At 36.6% G+C, this 16,044-nt stretch overlaps 1 protein-coding gene and 1 long non-coding RNA gene across 9 annotated transcripts; both read left to right on the top strand.

Annotated features, from left to right (window-relative positions):
- Positions 1–1,647: 1,647 nt before the first annotated feature.
- On the top strand, positions 1,648–4,458 carry LOC113309203. The gene is made up of 3 exons (XM_026557610.1): positions 1,648–1,904; positions 3,832–4,107; positions 4,228–4,458. Exons 2-3 carry the CDS (start codon positions 3,838–3,840, stop codon positions 4,267–4,269), a joined length of 312 nt encoding a protein of 103 aa, XP_026413395.1. The 5' UTR covers positions 1,648–1,904; positions 3,832–3,837; the 3' UTR covers positions 4,270–4,458.
- Positions 4,459–5,746: 1,288 nt separating this feature from the next.
- On the top strand, positions 5,747–14,869 carry LOC113308834. 8 transcript variants are annotated; one of them, XR_003340123.1, is made up of 10 exons: positions 5,747–5,907; positions 6,396–7,713; positions 8,121–8,354; positions 8,559–9,359; positions 9,497–9,928; positions 10,392–10,605; positions 10,728–10,785; positions 10,919–11,720; positions 12,535–12,888; positions 13,663–14,869. It is a non-coding gene; the product is annotated as an uncharacterized LOC113308834 (long non-coding RNA). The 8 variants fall into 8 exon arrangements; XR_003340127.1 differs by having other exon boundaries at positions 8,559–9,928; positions 13,668–13,768; positions 14,592–14,869; XR_003340124.1 differs by having other exon boundaries at positions 8,559–9,928; positions 13,663–13,768; positions 14,592–14,869.
- The last annotated feature ends 1,175 nt before the right edge of the window (positions 14,870–16,044 follow it).

The following is a 16,044-nucleotide window of genomic DNA, read 5'->3' as shown; positions in this document are numbered from 1 at the left end:
AGTTGGTTGCACTCCTTGTTGACTGCTTTGTTCTTGTTCGCTTTGTTGAGCACCTGAATTATCTTTGGCACTCCTTTCCCTCCTAGCACTAGCTGTCACTTTCTTCCTCCCTTCTCGACTTTGTCTAAACAACAAAGAAAGGAACAATATTTACAAACTACACAATCGGAAGACAAAGTATGAAAATATAACCCGAATGTACACATTCGGACGTAAGAAGACACATATTGTTCCCGAATACAAAACAATCGGAAGCTAAGTAAACATATTTGCAACCGAATATACATCAATTGGAGTTCAGAAGCTGTAAATTTTTCATCCTACACAATCGGAAGAAAAAGTGCACCTCTATAACCCGAATGTACAAATTCGGAAGTAAGAAGACACATATTTTTTCCGAATGAAAAACAATCGGAATATAACTAAACACGTTTACAACCGAATATTCATCAACTGGAGTTCAGAAACTCTAAAATTTTATCCTACACAATCGGAGGTATAAAACATTATATTGTCTTCCGAATAAATACTGGCCCCAAAATGGGATTTTTCCTATATCATAAATTTTGAGATTTTTTCAATATATACATTCGGTAGTGAGTGTTCTTCCGAATACTTTGTGTCTACTTAAATATATTCGGTAGCCAAAAAATTCATTAAACTACCGATTATTAGCAGTTTGTATCCAGGAAGATATGGCCACCAATATTCGGCAGATAATCATCAAATCTTTCTCCCGAATACTGTCGATGTTCTTGAAAAATGAAGAAAACGACTACATTCGGAAGTAAATGAGCATGCATATCGTCCGAATCTGGATAAATAACCGAAAACCCTAGAAATTTTTTTTCTCGATTCGACGAATTAAAGCGAAATAAACCCCAAAAATGATAGATTCTTACCTAATTGGGGCCATTTGAAGTTGACGAAGTGTTTGAGTCTCGGAATCGCCACCACCGACTACATTGCCGGGTACTTGTTCTTCGCGTTCTTCGCGTTCTTCTTCATTTGCAGCAAGAATTTCTTTATTTCTTGCTAAAATTCCAATGTTTGGATCGATACCCCGAGCAATATTTTTGGTTCTAGGTATTTGGGTTTCATTTCTCTTATCCATTGTTTTATAATCGAATCGACGATGTTTTGATTTTACGATTCGCGGCGATGTTTCGGTTGAACGAGGAATTTTTTTTTTTCTTCCACAATCGGAAGATAATATGAAACTGGAAGAAGAAGAGTTGAAATGAGTAGAATTGTTTTTGATTTGGTTTTTATACAGTTTTACCAGAAGGGCATTTATGTAACTTCAGTATCATATAGGGTACCCTTAACTAGAGTCTTTGGCTGGGTATAAATTGATGGCCCCTAAATCCTTTTGAGTGGCCCCTAAAAACGCCAGCATGAGAAAAACCTGGTAAAAGTAAAAAGATGATTTATTGGCAAAAAGGAGTTCGACTTTGTCTGGGTCCCATTGGTCCCCTTAGTGCCATGCAAATCTTTGCTGCTGTCCCACTACCATGGAATACCCCCATTCGTCCCTTTATTTCTAATTTAATAAGACTAAATATGACAAGGCGGGACCCACCGTTACAAAACCCATAGAAACGAAAAAAAACGCAAAAGAAGAACCGAACTCGCTCTCTTCTTTCTTCTTCTCCTCCTCCTCCCACACTACTCTGATACCCAAATTATCCGGGAAAAATGGCTCACGAATTTCGCCGCTTGTCTATAAATATCACCCTACACTGGAAGCTTCTTTTTCTATCTCAATTTAGAGTCTTCCGATTTTCTCCTCAGCTTTCTCTTTCCGTCTCAAAATTTACCTGAAATTCTTCTCTCCGGCTCAAGTTTTTCCGCGCATCATCAGCCGATTGACCAAAGTTTTAGTATATAAGAAAATCGAACGTGTAAGTATTACTGATCTGTTGAATTTTATCAGTTATTGAGTTGATTTTAGTGTTCTTGAGGTAACTTTAGTGTTCTGGAGATGATTTTATTGAATTTTTGGGTGAATGTCGATAACTAGAGTTCGATTGAACTTGATTTGGCTCTCTTTCTCCTTGTTAAGTGATGATGATCAAACTATCTGATTTTAGTGTTGATTCAGAAGTTTCTGTACTGGTTTGAGTTTCCTTGGTGTAAATGAGTTTCTAGGTTTAAGTTGGATGATGGAAATGTAAGTTTAAGTAGACGAAAACGTCGCGCCTAATTCTTGCCTTTTTTGTTGAATGTTATCGGTTCTTGAGACGATTTTAGCTCTCTTGATATGATTTTAGTGCCTTTTTCAGATTTTTTTTGTGTGTGTAATTTTTGGTAATTGGACATAGATTGAACTGAATATGATTTTACTTTCTCTGTCAATTGATGATTTAGTGTTAATTAAAAGATTTATTTATCAGGTTGTTATAAAAATTGATGATAGTGGAAATGTATGTTTTAGTTTGAGGTTTGATATTATTTATTAAGATTTGAAGAAGTGTTTCTTGAAGAAGTTATCATTTGTTGTTATAAAAATGCTGAAATTAGTGTTTTCTTTTACTGTGAGTGTGAAATTGGTTACTGAACTAGTTTGTTTGTAATATCTTTTGGTCACTTTATAGATACTGTTAGTTGTTGAGCTTCATATAAATGATATTATCAACAAATGCTACTATGAGTGCACGTCCTAAGAGGAGAAACAACTGAAATGAATTTGTTTTAGTAAATGCCCGAATCTTGAAGTGTTTGTATATGCAAGTTTGATTGGGTTTAGGTTTGATTTGTGGTTGACATCGGAAATCTCAACCAAGAGCATTTTCGTTGGGTTTAAGTTTTAGTTGTAGGTTTGACATCGTTTAATAAGTTGAATCTGTAGGTTTGTAAAACGTGTTTCTTGAAAAGGAAAGTTAGTTGTCATTTTAATTGTTAAAAAAGCTGAAATTAATCGTTTATCTTGTTAGATCACCATCACTTGAAAGGTTTATTTTGCTGTTATGTAGTTTGTTGTTAGATTCTTGCAGGTATGTATTGTTGGCTACTGTGAAATTGGTTCTTGAATCAGTGCAAGCGCCTATGGACATTGAAGTAACCATGTACTAATGTAGCGTTTATGTGTCTTTAAATTTTCCTTGCTGCTTATTACTGAAGCTCAGGTCAGACCTAAGATAGATTAAGTGAGCGATTTTTTTTTTTGTCAAAAATGGACATGGGTACAATCCTGTTTTTCATGCACGAACCAAACACATTAAGTTGATTATCACTCAGTTCGTGAACTTCGATTTTTTTTTTGTCAAAAATGGACATGGGTGCAATCCTGTTTTCCATGCACGAACCAAACACATTAAGTTGATTATCACTCAGTTCGTGAACTTCTTGTAGCAGGTGATATCTGTGTTGAATTCATTCCTACTGCTGCTCAGCTTGCTGACATTCTCTCTAAAGGACTCACTTTCACTCTCTTCTTTCTTTTGAAGGCAAACCTGATGCATTGTCTTCCCACTGCTTAGTTTGAGGGGGATGTGTTAGAGTAAATCTATGAATGTATTGTGTGTTTTACTGCTTTACTTATTTTTACTGTGATGAGTCATTTTCTTATCCTTATATCTTTGTGAAAGGGTTCTCTGGGTTATCTTAACTTTACTTGCTCTTCAAACAATCTCCTCTATAAGATGAGTCACCATAGCTATAGGAATTCCTTGTAGCTCATTCTCAGTATTAGTTTTGTTACTATTCGATACAACACCATATTCTTATGGACCGTCGACTGATATTTTAATCTGAATTTCTATGCCTTCAATTTCTGCTGAAAGTTTCCAGATATTGATATGATACTGGATTTCAAATTCTGTATTGCAGGACGGCATGGCAACTAACAAAGAAGTTTATGATGGGCTCTTCTTGAGCAAAAGACAGATTGATCATCAGTGTGCTCATGACTCCAAAGGTGGAGCCAAGCCTGAGCTTATTGAAGAGATCAGTACCTTGCTAGAAAATCTTGCTGCTGCTGGGACGAGATTTGAAATCAACGTGGAGGTCCCTCAGTCATATGCAACCCTAGTTAAGAAGCTTGGTAAGGACGTTTATAAGCCAACCTATGCTTGCCCTGCTGTACTGTTGAAGCTTTTGAATAAGGTAATAATCTACCCACCCTCTAGAGACTAATCTCTTTGTTCTCCTCCATATACTCGATGTCAAAATTCCAGCCAATTTTGCTGTGTCTAACTTTCTTTTTCTTCTTTCTTATTTTTTCAGGTATTTGTTGCTTACACAAATGCATTGAAGGCTGGAATCTGAGTTTCTTCCAGCTTTAGTATTAGTCAAAGAGATGTGACAATCTTGCTAACAGTCTCATATGTGTTTCCAGTTGTTCTGTCAGGTTGTTTAACACTATTATTAGGCTCTACTATATCCAAATCTGGAATGTATTAACTTTTACAAATCAACATCTAGCCTGTGTTTGAATCTGACGGAGGATTATTACTTAAAAACTTTTCATCGGTTCTTGTTGTAGTTTATTGCTCTCTGTCTTGTTGCTTGGTGGACCATGCACATACCTGCACATAAATTGGTGATTGTGGACCATAAATTGGTTGATGATATGGCCAAGCACATTGACCTGCACATGGAGCTTCGGGGTTACTCACCCATATATAAGCAAACTTTTTACTATTTTTGGTTTACCGATATTAGTTAAACCATAAGACTCACATTTACTCATACAGAAGCCTTCTTGAATAGCAACATCTTTAGAAGTGAAAACAACATTAGATTCCTCAGCTTTGAAGCTAAGTAAACGTTATGAACAACGTGGAGTACCTACAAACTTCCTCAAAATCACTGCACTGTCGGCTTTAAGAAATTTCCAAATCAATTCAAATTACGGATGTTTTTTGTTTTTTCTGGACCAGTGACGCGTTTTGTTTCACTAAATAAAATTCTAGGTCACTACAGCTGCAAACTGGCAACAAATGCGGAGTTCTGTAAGCTCTGAATCAGTTGCTTACGGTCACAGCTTAAAGCGCATCCCAGACTGATAGAAAACGGAAATGAAATAAAATGAAAAGGCACTCGAAGGATCTTAAACAGCTGCTTACGGTCACTGGATATCTAGAGGACCTCTTAACATGTTTAGCAACATAAAGAAATGAATTGAAAATGGGCATAAAATGCATGTAATCGGGCATGTTATAGCTCCCCAAGGATCTCAAACCCAACATTGACTTTAATCAAGAACAGGCAAAGGCATTTTGTGTCCCCCCAAGAGAATCTAAAGAAAGACTTCCGCCATGGTGATTCATCTAGACGACGGGAGCTAAATGAATTGGCAGTGCTCAGCATGTGCTGTAATTTGATTCCCAAGTGTGCTCTGGAGATGCTTGCTGGAACTTGGGACTTCCAAATTAGCTTAATAAGCATTTTATGCACCAGAAAGAGAAGATTTTCTAAATTCTGGCCATTTTTATGTAATAAATGTGCGACAGAAAGTAAATGGTTGTGAAATTGAGAATTTAAGTATGCATAAAATTGGCATGGCCTCATGGTAATCTGGGTTTTTCTGATGATGCCAAATTCTTGGAGAACGGGTGAAAGGGGGATGTACTACTAAAAGAACTGGCGTTGAGCGAGTGTGTCTTGAATCCGGCGATCGTCTTGGGCCGACCAGCCCGACCAACCACGTCAACAGCGTACCGATAAAGGTTTGGGACATTCTCGGGCTAGAGCCAGAAAATAGAGGAGTACTTCCAAGAATAGCCAGCAAGTGCCATGCCAAGGCTGGCTAAGCAAAAACCCAATGCCCTAAAATCCCATTTTCACTCTCACCACCACCACCACCACCACCACCACCCAGTCATCCTAGAGATTTTCTCGATCTTTGCTTCTTTCTTTCTCAAGAGAATCTGGTTGATTGCGATTTCACCAAAGTTTGAATCGGTAATGTTTTAATTTAGTGAGTCAATCCCTTTTCTTTCTTTACTTTACTTTATATTCCTTGCTTTAACCCTAATTTCAACATTATCAGGGTTTTTAATTGTGTCTTCTACAATCATTCTTAGATTATGTGAACCTAAGATTATCCTTACAAAATGAAGTTTGTAGATATTATTAAGCTATTCTTACAATACGGGAATGCAAGTCATCTGATTTCTTCTTTGAATTTAGATTCATTGACAAGGCCTTACCCTCTCTAGTTCCTATGTTGTTAGAGACGTTAATGTAACCACGAAGAAGAGGTGGTATAGTTACACAGGTGAAACAATCTTGAAAGCTCCATCCTGTTTGTGATTATTCCTTTTTCAACAGCCTTGAAATATCCCGGAAGTTGTTTTAGCTGATCTGTGAATTGATCTTGCAAATGAATCTTTGGTTATATTATTTCTTTGTATTCTAAAATGCATGTTTTACTTGGTACTTTGAAACAGTTCTTTTACTTGGATCATTCACTATCCATTCTTAAAGTCAGCTTGGATGTCAAATGTCGTGTAAAGACTCTCACAAGTCTGTTGTAAAGTGGGTAAATTTGAAACACCACTTGCTTTAATAGAAGTGCGAAAGCCTAGTCAAGTTGCATTTAAGCCGGCAGATTCTGGTGAGGCTCGAAGACATTCATTTGAACCGAAGGAGCATCAGGTGGTTTCTACTCTAGATACAGATTGTCACTCGGAACCCTTTCACCACTCAGATTCCGTTGGGAGGGTGAAACGTTTTCACACCGCTGATCCACATTTTCTCCAGGAGTCTCTGTTGAAAAGCTCTACTCAGAAAGGAAGACAGCTTGTGTCCTTGGGTGCAATCGAGCTACATGGCAATTCAAAACCCTCAGAAATTTCTATAACTTTTCTTGTGCAAGAAAAGCTGGAGAAATCTCAGTGTGTCCGCCACAAAAGTATGCAGTTTGAAGATAATGTATCACAAGATGATTCTGGCGTGATTTATGCTAATGGTCCTCGAAAAACAAATGATGAGTATGAGTTCATGGGGAATGAGATTAGAACTAGCAAGTACACTGTGATCACTTTCTTGTTGAAGAATCTGTTTATTCAAATCCATCGACATTGCTGCCTTGAACCAGCTCTCCCTCTTGCTATTATTGGTAGAACGGTATCACCTTTTTCTTTTGTTCTTTGTGCTCTGTGTTACGGCTATTAAAGATGGATATGAAAGACACAAATCAGACAGAAATGAGAACAACAGGGAATCTCTTGTTGTGCAATTTGACAAGTATCGTGTAAGAAAGTGGAGATAAAATCGTGCTGATGAGGTTGTTAAAATACGTGCCAACAAGACAATTCCACGTGACATGATTTTTTTGAGGACAAGTGATACTGGTGGGACAGCATACACTCAAACAATGATCCTTGATGGTGAATCAAACTTGAAGACTGATGTATGCGCGGAGCAGTTTCAATGGCTTTTGACGAGGCAGTATTCGAGGGCCTATCACATGCCAGCAGCACCCAGCCGACATGAAATTTGATGGGAATAAATTTCCACTCAGCCAACCAAACATCAATTTTGCCAGTTGAAAGAACACAGAACGGGTAGTGTAGCATCTCCTTCCAAACGAAGCAGAAAGCCATATTAAACAGGGAATTCTTGTGGTTTTTCGGTTTTTCTTTTAATTATGTGCGTGGTAGTGGCGCTTGCAGCTCTGAGCCAATGATCACCAGCTCGATACCCTGCCTTACTAGTATCACTTGCATGATACTGACCATTCAGTAAAGCAATCATCTATTGAAGGTACACGGATCTCCTTATTTATATTTCGATGGATTATTGATAAATATACATATGAGGCATCAAGTTTATTAATTCTATTTGTAGTTGCTGTTGGATAGTATTATCGATCACCTTTTATTAACTGGCTTATTCTTTATCTTGAAGAAACTACTTATAAGAAAACATTCTAAACTGTATGAACATGTAAATCAATCTGTTCTTTTTATCTGAGATTTACCATTTTTACGTACGCGGTAACCTAATTTGCTGCATTATTAGTTGCCACAGCATTCTTGCTCTTGCATTAAGAGTTTCCAGTACAACGTGTTTAAAAATGAGAAATAAAGCATATGTATGTATGTATGAATCATGCTTTGCAGATGCCATACTTTACCTTCTGAGTCAATATTTGTTATATTTTGTTGCAGAAGTGTCAAACCCAAATTTGAAATAGCCATTTGATAGTGAGCTGGTTGGGCTGTTGCATAAGAACGTAGAAGGAGATGAGGGATAGTGGTGCACGAGCAATGAAGATGTAGGAGCTATTGAGTATCAGGGTGAATCTCCTAACGAGCAAGCCTTTGTCTCTGTTGCTTCTGCTTATGGATACACATCTGGGGCTCTGGGCACATCCTGGTTGATGTCAATGGTGAGAAATTAAGGTACAGTTCACTACTTATTAAGTATGCTTTTCTTGATATCCTAAATTTGGAACTTTGAAGTATGATCTTGCCTTGCCACCAGTGAAATATTGGTATTACAGGCTACAGAACCAACCCTGCAGCTTTGTGTTTATCTTATCTCATTGTTCAAGGTTTTCTGGCCAGTATCTTTATCAGCATTTTGGCAATTTTTTTCCAATTCAGGTTGAACGTATTGGGTCTGCATGAGACATGAGTGTGCACAAGAGCATATCAGTTGTTAGATTTCCTAACAATGCCGTCAAAGTGTTGGTGAAGGGAGCTGATAGATCAATGGTCAACGTGAGAATAATACAGACAACCGTAAAGATCTTTTGTCAAGAGATATAAAGCATGCAACTCAGAATCATTTGACAGAGTATTATCGTGAAGGTTTGCTCACGCTTGTCCTTGCTTCAAGGGATCTTACAGATGAAGAACTTGAAGAGTGGCAAGGCTGTTAAGAAGAGGCGAGCACTTCGTTGGTTGACAGATCCGCTAAGCTACCCCAGACAGCATCTCTCTTAGAATGTAATCTTAATCTTCTCGGGGATATTGCAATTGAAGATAAGCTACAAGAAGGTGTTCCAGAAGCCATTGAGTCCCTTCAGCAAGCAGGAATTAAAGTTTGGGTTCTTACTGGGGATAAGCCAGAGATTGGAATTTCAATCGGTCTCTCATGCAAATTTCTGACCCAGATATGCAGCAGATTATTGTAAATGGCACTACTGAGGTGGAATGCAGAAACCTTTGGGCTGTTGCAAAGGTCAAATTGGTGGTGGTATGAGAGTGTAGATTCTGCTCCTCTGTTTCATTGGGAAGGCCTTAACCTCTCTGGTTCCTATGTTGTCAAAAATGCCAGACCTCACTCCTTTGAACTTGACGTGGACGATACATTCATCGTGGGTATATGAGAGAGGTGGTATAGTTACACAGGTGAACCAACCAGAGGTGTTGGAGTTTAGGACACTTAGAGAAGATATCCTGGTGATTATCATCCGAGTAACTTTTCTAAGTTTGATATCCACCTCTGCTGCACTTGGCTTTTCAAGCATTGGATAGGTTTGTCGGGTAATTGGGACGCAGAGAAGTTGTATTCTAATATCTATTTTACTTTGAAACAGTTCTTGTACTTCGACCCTGTTGAATCTGGGACAAGTAGAACGATTTTAGCAAGAGCCATTGCTGGAGAAGCAGAAGTACCATTCTTTAAGTTTGAGGAAATGCTTGTTGGTGTGGGAGCAAGAAGAGTGAGGGATCTATTTTCTGCAGCAAAGAACCGGTCTCCATGTATTTCTTTTTTCATTGATGAGATAGATGCGGGAGGGCGCCGTGACCCCAAAGATCAGAAATGCTCGCAGACGACCTTGAACCAGTTTCTTGTCGAGCTTGATGGCTTTAAATAGAATGATGTAATTATTGTGATTGCTGCAACCGACTTCCCCGACTCTTTGGATAAAGCACTAATAAGGCCTGGACGTTTCGAGCATAATGTTGTTGTACACAATCCAGATGTTGAAGGACGGAGACAGGTATCGGAATCTCACATGTCAAAGGTAATCTCACATCTCACACGGGTGGAATTAAGGCTAGCTTAAAATCTGATACTGCCTTGCTAACTTATGAATTCTGAGGGTAAAAATTTGTTGGAATGAGTCTCATGGTCAGGATGTACATGAACTGTTAGTCAACAGTAACAAGTAGTAAATCCGCAATCCGATTGCAAAGTGTTGCAGTTGCAATCTGACTGCACCCTAGTGAACAACGTAATCTAGATATTTTACCCATTAAGGGAGTCTCTCCTCTGAGTGGATTCTCTCTGTTTCTACAAAATTAAACTCCTCATAATCTTTCAGATTATTTACAATATACAGTCCTATTGCAATGTCTAATTGTACGGCAACTATGTCACTAACTTGTGGGGGTTACTCACCTGTTGCTATGGATCTTCAGATCTCGTGAACAGATGATATAGAACAGCAGTGAGACTTACAAGCTCTGCTCTGCGGTGTTCTTCAGGTGATCATCCAGAAATTGAGTGCTTCAGCTGAGAGCAAGACCGTTATTCTTTAGGCAGCAGATCAAATTATGATGTTATTCCTCAAGGTGTTTGGTTGCGGCAGCTCTAGAGTACTCGAAGAAGCTATCGGGGCATTGCCTTATGCTACATGCTCTCAGTTTGTCAACTACATGCTAGAATTCTACAAGTATTTGTCACAACTTTGAGTATCAGGTTTGTGCCATATCTGTTGGGGTTATAGGTGATATCTGCCATGCTTTGCATTACAAGATCTTACCATTCTGTGATGGGATCATGGCCCTTCTTCTCAGTGACTTGTCAAATGGTGTTTATAGGAACCAACTGAGGTGTGGTGTCTTCGAAGCTTACTCTGGTAGTGAATGATAAGACGAGGTATGTTATGTTGATCTAGTAATCTTGTTCCATCACTTTCCAGTTTCTAATCTAAATGGCCTCACTTGATCTGTTGTGTTTTGGGGATTGCGGGAGTGTCCTAATGCGTTTATATTTTATCTTTTCTTTTCAGGGTGAAAGTTTTTGTTCCTTTTAATCAGCAAAGGGGATGAAAGTGTTTCTTGTTCAGGAGAATGTCTTGAGCCTGAAGACGATCAGCTCAAGGCAACAGCACCTTGGACACATGTGAAGGATACTGTAGCTTGGTCTTTGAGTAGGAAGATATTTGAGAAATTGAATTCGCCTGCCCGTGGTTGTTCTGTGACTCGTCTTGTGGATTTTTTTTTCCAAAAAATCTTGTAGAAATTAACATTTAATCCCATATTAGTTGGGCTTTAGACACTCTATTCCTGTCCCCTCAAGCCTAGTACTAGGAGGTCCAAATATACCAAATCCCGGACGAGTTAGTCCATTTTTGTACGATTCAGTCCAAAATTATTTTTTATCTCGACAAGAATACCCATCAGCTAAATGGAAGGTAAATCTCTAAGAATCTTTTTGTTCCTGAATCAGATCGAAGAGAAAAACCAGATCTAAAAAATGGAGAAACCATAGAAGAGAGAGAGAGGCGATTCCAGAATTGGAGATATTTTGTTCATCTCGATTCAATTTAAAAGACCTATAGTTCATCTCGATTCATCCTTGAAAAGAAGAAAGCATTTTAGGTTTTGGTTCATCCCGATTCATCTCCATTAGTTGTCGCTTGAAAAAATTATAAGATCTATAATTTCATTTCTCGATTCTCAGAGAACAAAGAAAAAAAAGCGGAACTTAAACTGATATATTTCTAGCGTCGTACTTTATGGATCTTCAACCTGCAAGTGCTAGAGATGATTTTGATTACTTTATGAAACTTCTCCTCATGGTTGATAACGGTAAGAAATTACAGATTTTTGATTTTTATTTGTTAGAATTTATTCAAATTGGTTGGTGAAATTAATTGTTGAGAGGATCCGTTGATTTCATGAATTTGAACTGATTTTTCATTTGAAAATACTGGTTTGGCAAGCAAGGATCTGAACATAATGAATGTGTACATTGATATACAGTGAAAGTTTTCTTGAATCAAATTCGATAGGTTACATTTCCGGGCTAAGGAAATTGAAGAGAAGAAAAAACCTAAGATATAATCATTTTTGTGAAACAGGAAGAACATAATAATAATGAAAGTAAATGGAGATGTTAATTTAACTGGAATTGATTTTTGGTTGTTGTTCAAAGTACTTTTTAGTTTAAACCTTAAATAGTTTGAGTCTCTTGGGTTATGATTCCTTGTAAAAATCCGCAGGATAGTGAGAATTAAGGAACCTGGTAATAGTAAGTTGTAATTATGTAGTGGTTTACACGACAACTTCCAGTAAATTTTAATCTGCAGTAGCATACATTTGGTAGACACTAATTAAATCAAAATAAGTATATATGGGAGGAGTTTGTATGTGCATGTGACCATGAACTATACACACATCAGTTTTTAAAGTTTCACGTCTTCTTTGCTTATTTGGTGAATTTATTATTATATGAAATTGAAATGTACAGATAACTTTGTGAGTAAGTTCCACATGTTTTCATATTGAATAAGAGTAGTTATAATACAAACCACTCTGTAGCTCTCATTTATTTATATATTTATTGTACGTGATAGCATTTGGAATTGTTCGTTAAGCATTGCTTGTTAGTTAATTTGTCTAGGCTTACTTGGACGATTATATATTTCGTTAGTTCTTCGAAGAAAGTAATGCAATTATTTCTGCAAGTGAGTTTCATTTTATAATGCAAGGCCTCAGCTAGATAGAAAGCTATATGTAGTTTTATCTGATTATGGTATGCTGCAAAGAAAATTATGGACAACAAAAATGTGGATTCTGGTGAAGACGGTCCAGTTGAGTCTGTCAGTGATGATGAAGACGACGATAAGGAAATGTTGGATCCTGATTTTGAAGGCTCTGATGCTGATGACCCGTACAAGGAAAGTAGTTTATCAGCAGATGAAAACGATGGTGATGTTAATAATATTTTGGATGGACGAACCGTATAAGATTTAAGGTATGCATAAGCTTTAGCAATCTTGATTTTTTTTTTCTTTTTTTCCTTAAATCTTGCATTGAGTTCTTATGTTTCTCCTTGATATGGTACTATGACTCTATATTCCTATATATTATTTACTTTGTGGTTCTTATCCAATGATCGCATTTGGTTTTAATGGAAACTAGGGTGTACAAACTGGTGCACATGGGAAAAACTGACTCCAAAATCTTATACTTGGTGTAAGATTTGTGGGATGTAAAACATTGTCTCCATAAGCTTATGCTTACGTAAACAATTAGGGTGTACAAATTGATGTATATGTGAAAAAATGACTCCATAAGCATATGCTTGGGTAAATAACTAAGGTGTACATAATTCTACACGTGTTGATTCTTAATGTATACATAATTGTATACATGTTGATATTTAATGTGCACATAGTTTTGTAGAGGTATACATGTTTGTACACTGGTATGCTCTGTGATGAATGGATGGCTTGTCATATGGGTGTCGATGATAGAATTTGTTAGGTTTCTGTATAGTTGTACATTTTTGTACACTAGTATGCTTTGTATCGCTTATTAATTTTTTAGAAGTTATTTTGATTATTTTGATTTTAAGATTGTCAGAATCATATTTTGGTGTACATAGTTGTACACATGTTAATTGTTAATGTGTACATAGGTGTATACATGTTGATTATTGATGTGCACTTAGTTGTACACGTACTGATTTCTAATGTGTACCACATACTGATTTTTTGTGTGTGGATTTTTGTAATTGTGGAGGAAGGTTAGATATTTCGATGAAGAGATTGTTCCCATGGACTTGTTGTATATGATGGAGAGTTTTTTTTAAAGCTGCTCAGATCTTTGCATCATTCAATGATATAATTATCGTAAGTATCAAAGTTATGGTTCTTCTTTCTTTCTTCGATATTGTATTGTTTGTGTTGTGAAAGTTGTATTGAACTCTAGTATGTTTCAATTTTGTTTGCTGCATGTGACTGATTTGTCAGGAAGGAAAACTTTGGTTCATATTTGCTGGTATAAATTTGTTTTAGCTTATTATTTCACAATTTTGCTTCATATACCTTCTAGTTTGCATCTATAAGCATCTAGTTGTGTTTATGTTGTTATTACCGGTGCTTAAGATACAAGATTCAAGTTGTATGTGTGTAAAAACTGGTGCACCTTGTCTTGTTTCACGAATATATTGCCTGCTTTATCGGTATGAATGTTAGATTTTCTGGATTTTGTGGATGTGTACATAGTTGTACACCTTTGTCATGTCTCATGGATGTATTACATATTTTATGAGTATTTGATATATAGCATGGCTTATGAGTATGGATGTTGAATTTGCTAGGTTTTTGTAAATGTGTATATAGTTGTACACCATTTTCCTATCTCATGTATTTATAACCTATTTCTTTTATTAATAATTCGTTAGCATTAGTGATTGATCAGTGAAAAATGGAAACAAAATCATTTAATAATTTCCTTTCGGCAAAGTGCAATAAATCAGTGTACTTAGATCGTTTGAAATCATATTAAGTTTGTGCAGTTAAGCACAAACGGATAGTGTCTCTTTAAGTTAATAACCGACTAACTTTTTACTTTTGATAGCTTTCTTTGCTTTGTTTCTTATGTGGTTGTTGATGAAAGGTGATCACTTCCTTTCCAAGCTGTGGTTTCTTATGAATTATTGTTTTATCCTAGATGTTGGTTAATTGCTAAACCATCTTACGCAAATCCAGCCATCATGTAGCTAGAGCTTGGCGTGTTAGATATTTTTTTTCAGTCTGTGCAGACTAGAGTGGCAGTCTGACTATCATGAATGTTGGATTTTCTATATTTTTTGTCGATGTGTACATAGTTGTACACTAGTGTGAATTAAAAGAATTTAAAAAGTGAAAATTATAAAGTCATATGAGTAATCTTTTTGTAGATATCGAAAAGAGTTTTCTGAATATATAAATTTTGTGAATTTTGGACGAGCGTTTAATTATTTATATATTATTTAAAATTGCAGACATCGCCATGAGTCATTTTGGATTAAAATGCAAATATTTGGACTAAATTGTAATAATAAGTGCTATTAGTGTACTTTCCATACATTTGGACTAATTTGTACCTAGTTGACTCGGGATGGACTAAACTGTACTTTGGGACTGAATTTTGGACTAAACCGTATTTTTCCCAGAAGTGAAAACTACAGACAAACCCATTTTCCAGATTTCTTCCACTGTCAAATCCACACTCAAAAATATGAAGGCACACACCCATTTTGTGGGTGAAAATTCTTCGCATACCAGAATTTCTGAAATTAAGTTTCACGGATTTTTTTTCCCGTTAAAGGCAAGACATGGAGAGAGCCGAGAAGAAAAGATTTGTGACTTTTTGTTATCCTCTGATTGGTATCACTTTCCAAGTTTCTTTTCCTTCAAATTTTAGTTTAAGGAATTTCTTACAAGATTTCTACCGAGTTTCCATATCAGGTAAGAAATTTATATACCAATTTTCCTAGAAGATCATTATGTTTTTGAATCAGATCTTGAATCTTATACTTTGATTTAGGGCATTTTTTGGGTATTGTCTTAATCTAGTTTTAGGGTTTCACTTCCATGTGACATTTCCAGGTTAATTGAATCTTAAGAACATTAACGTGTTTTTGGATTGTGATTTAGAATTTTTGGATTAGATTTCAGATTTGAGCTAGAAATGATGTGTGAAGGAATTAAACTATTAGGTAAGCAACTGAATAACTGGGAACCATTGGGTTCAGGAGCAGAGTGACTAACTGGAAGCAGAATGTAGGGGTGTAAATTCGGGCAGGCCGGGCCGCCCGACCCAAAAACTAAGACAGGCCAGGCAAGCCAGACTTAATATTTGTGAGCCCATAAACAAATTCAGGCCGGACACAAGTAGATAATTTGCTACCCAAAGACCGCCCAAAGCCCGCTTTTTATACGGCAGGCCAGATCGGGCCGGACAGGCCATTATTTTGAATTTTTTTTTTTAAGTTTAAATTTTCAAATGAACGGTATTAAATACAATATCCTTTCCTTTCCAACATCGCATATCGTAAGTGATAGTATTATTTTATATTTAAATTACACTGACAAATTTTTAATTTTAGCCTATAATAAATAATTAATTAGAGTATAATAAA

Source organism: Papaver somniferum, chromosome 9 (assembly GCF_003573695.1).
Source record: "Papaver somniferum cultivar HN1 chromosome 9, ASM357369v1, whole genome shotgun sequence".
Taxonomy (NCBI): domain Eukaryota; kingdom Viridiplantae; phylum Streptophyta; class Magnoliopsida; order Ranunculales; family Papaveraceae; genus Papaver; species Papaver somniferum.
This window is presented reverse-complemented; position numbering and strand designations above follow the sequence as displayed.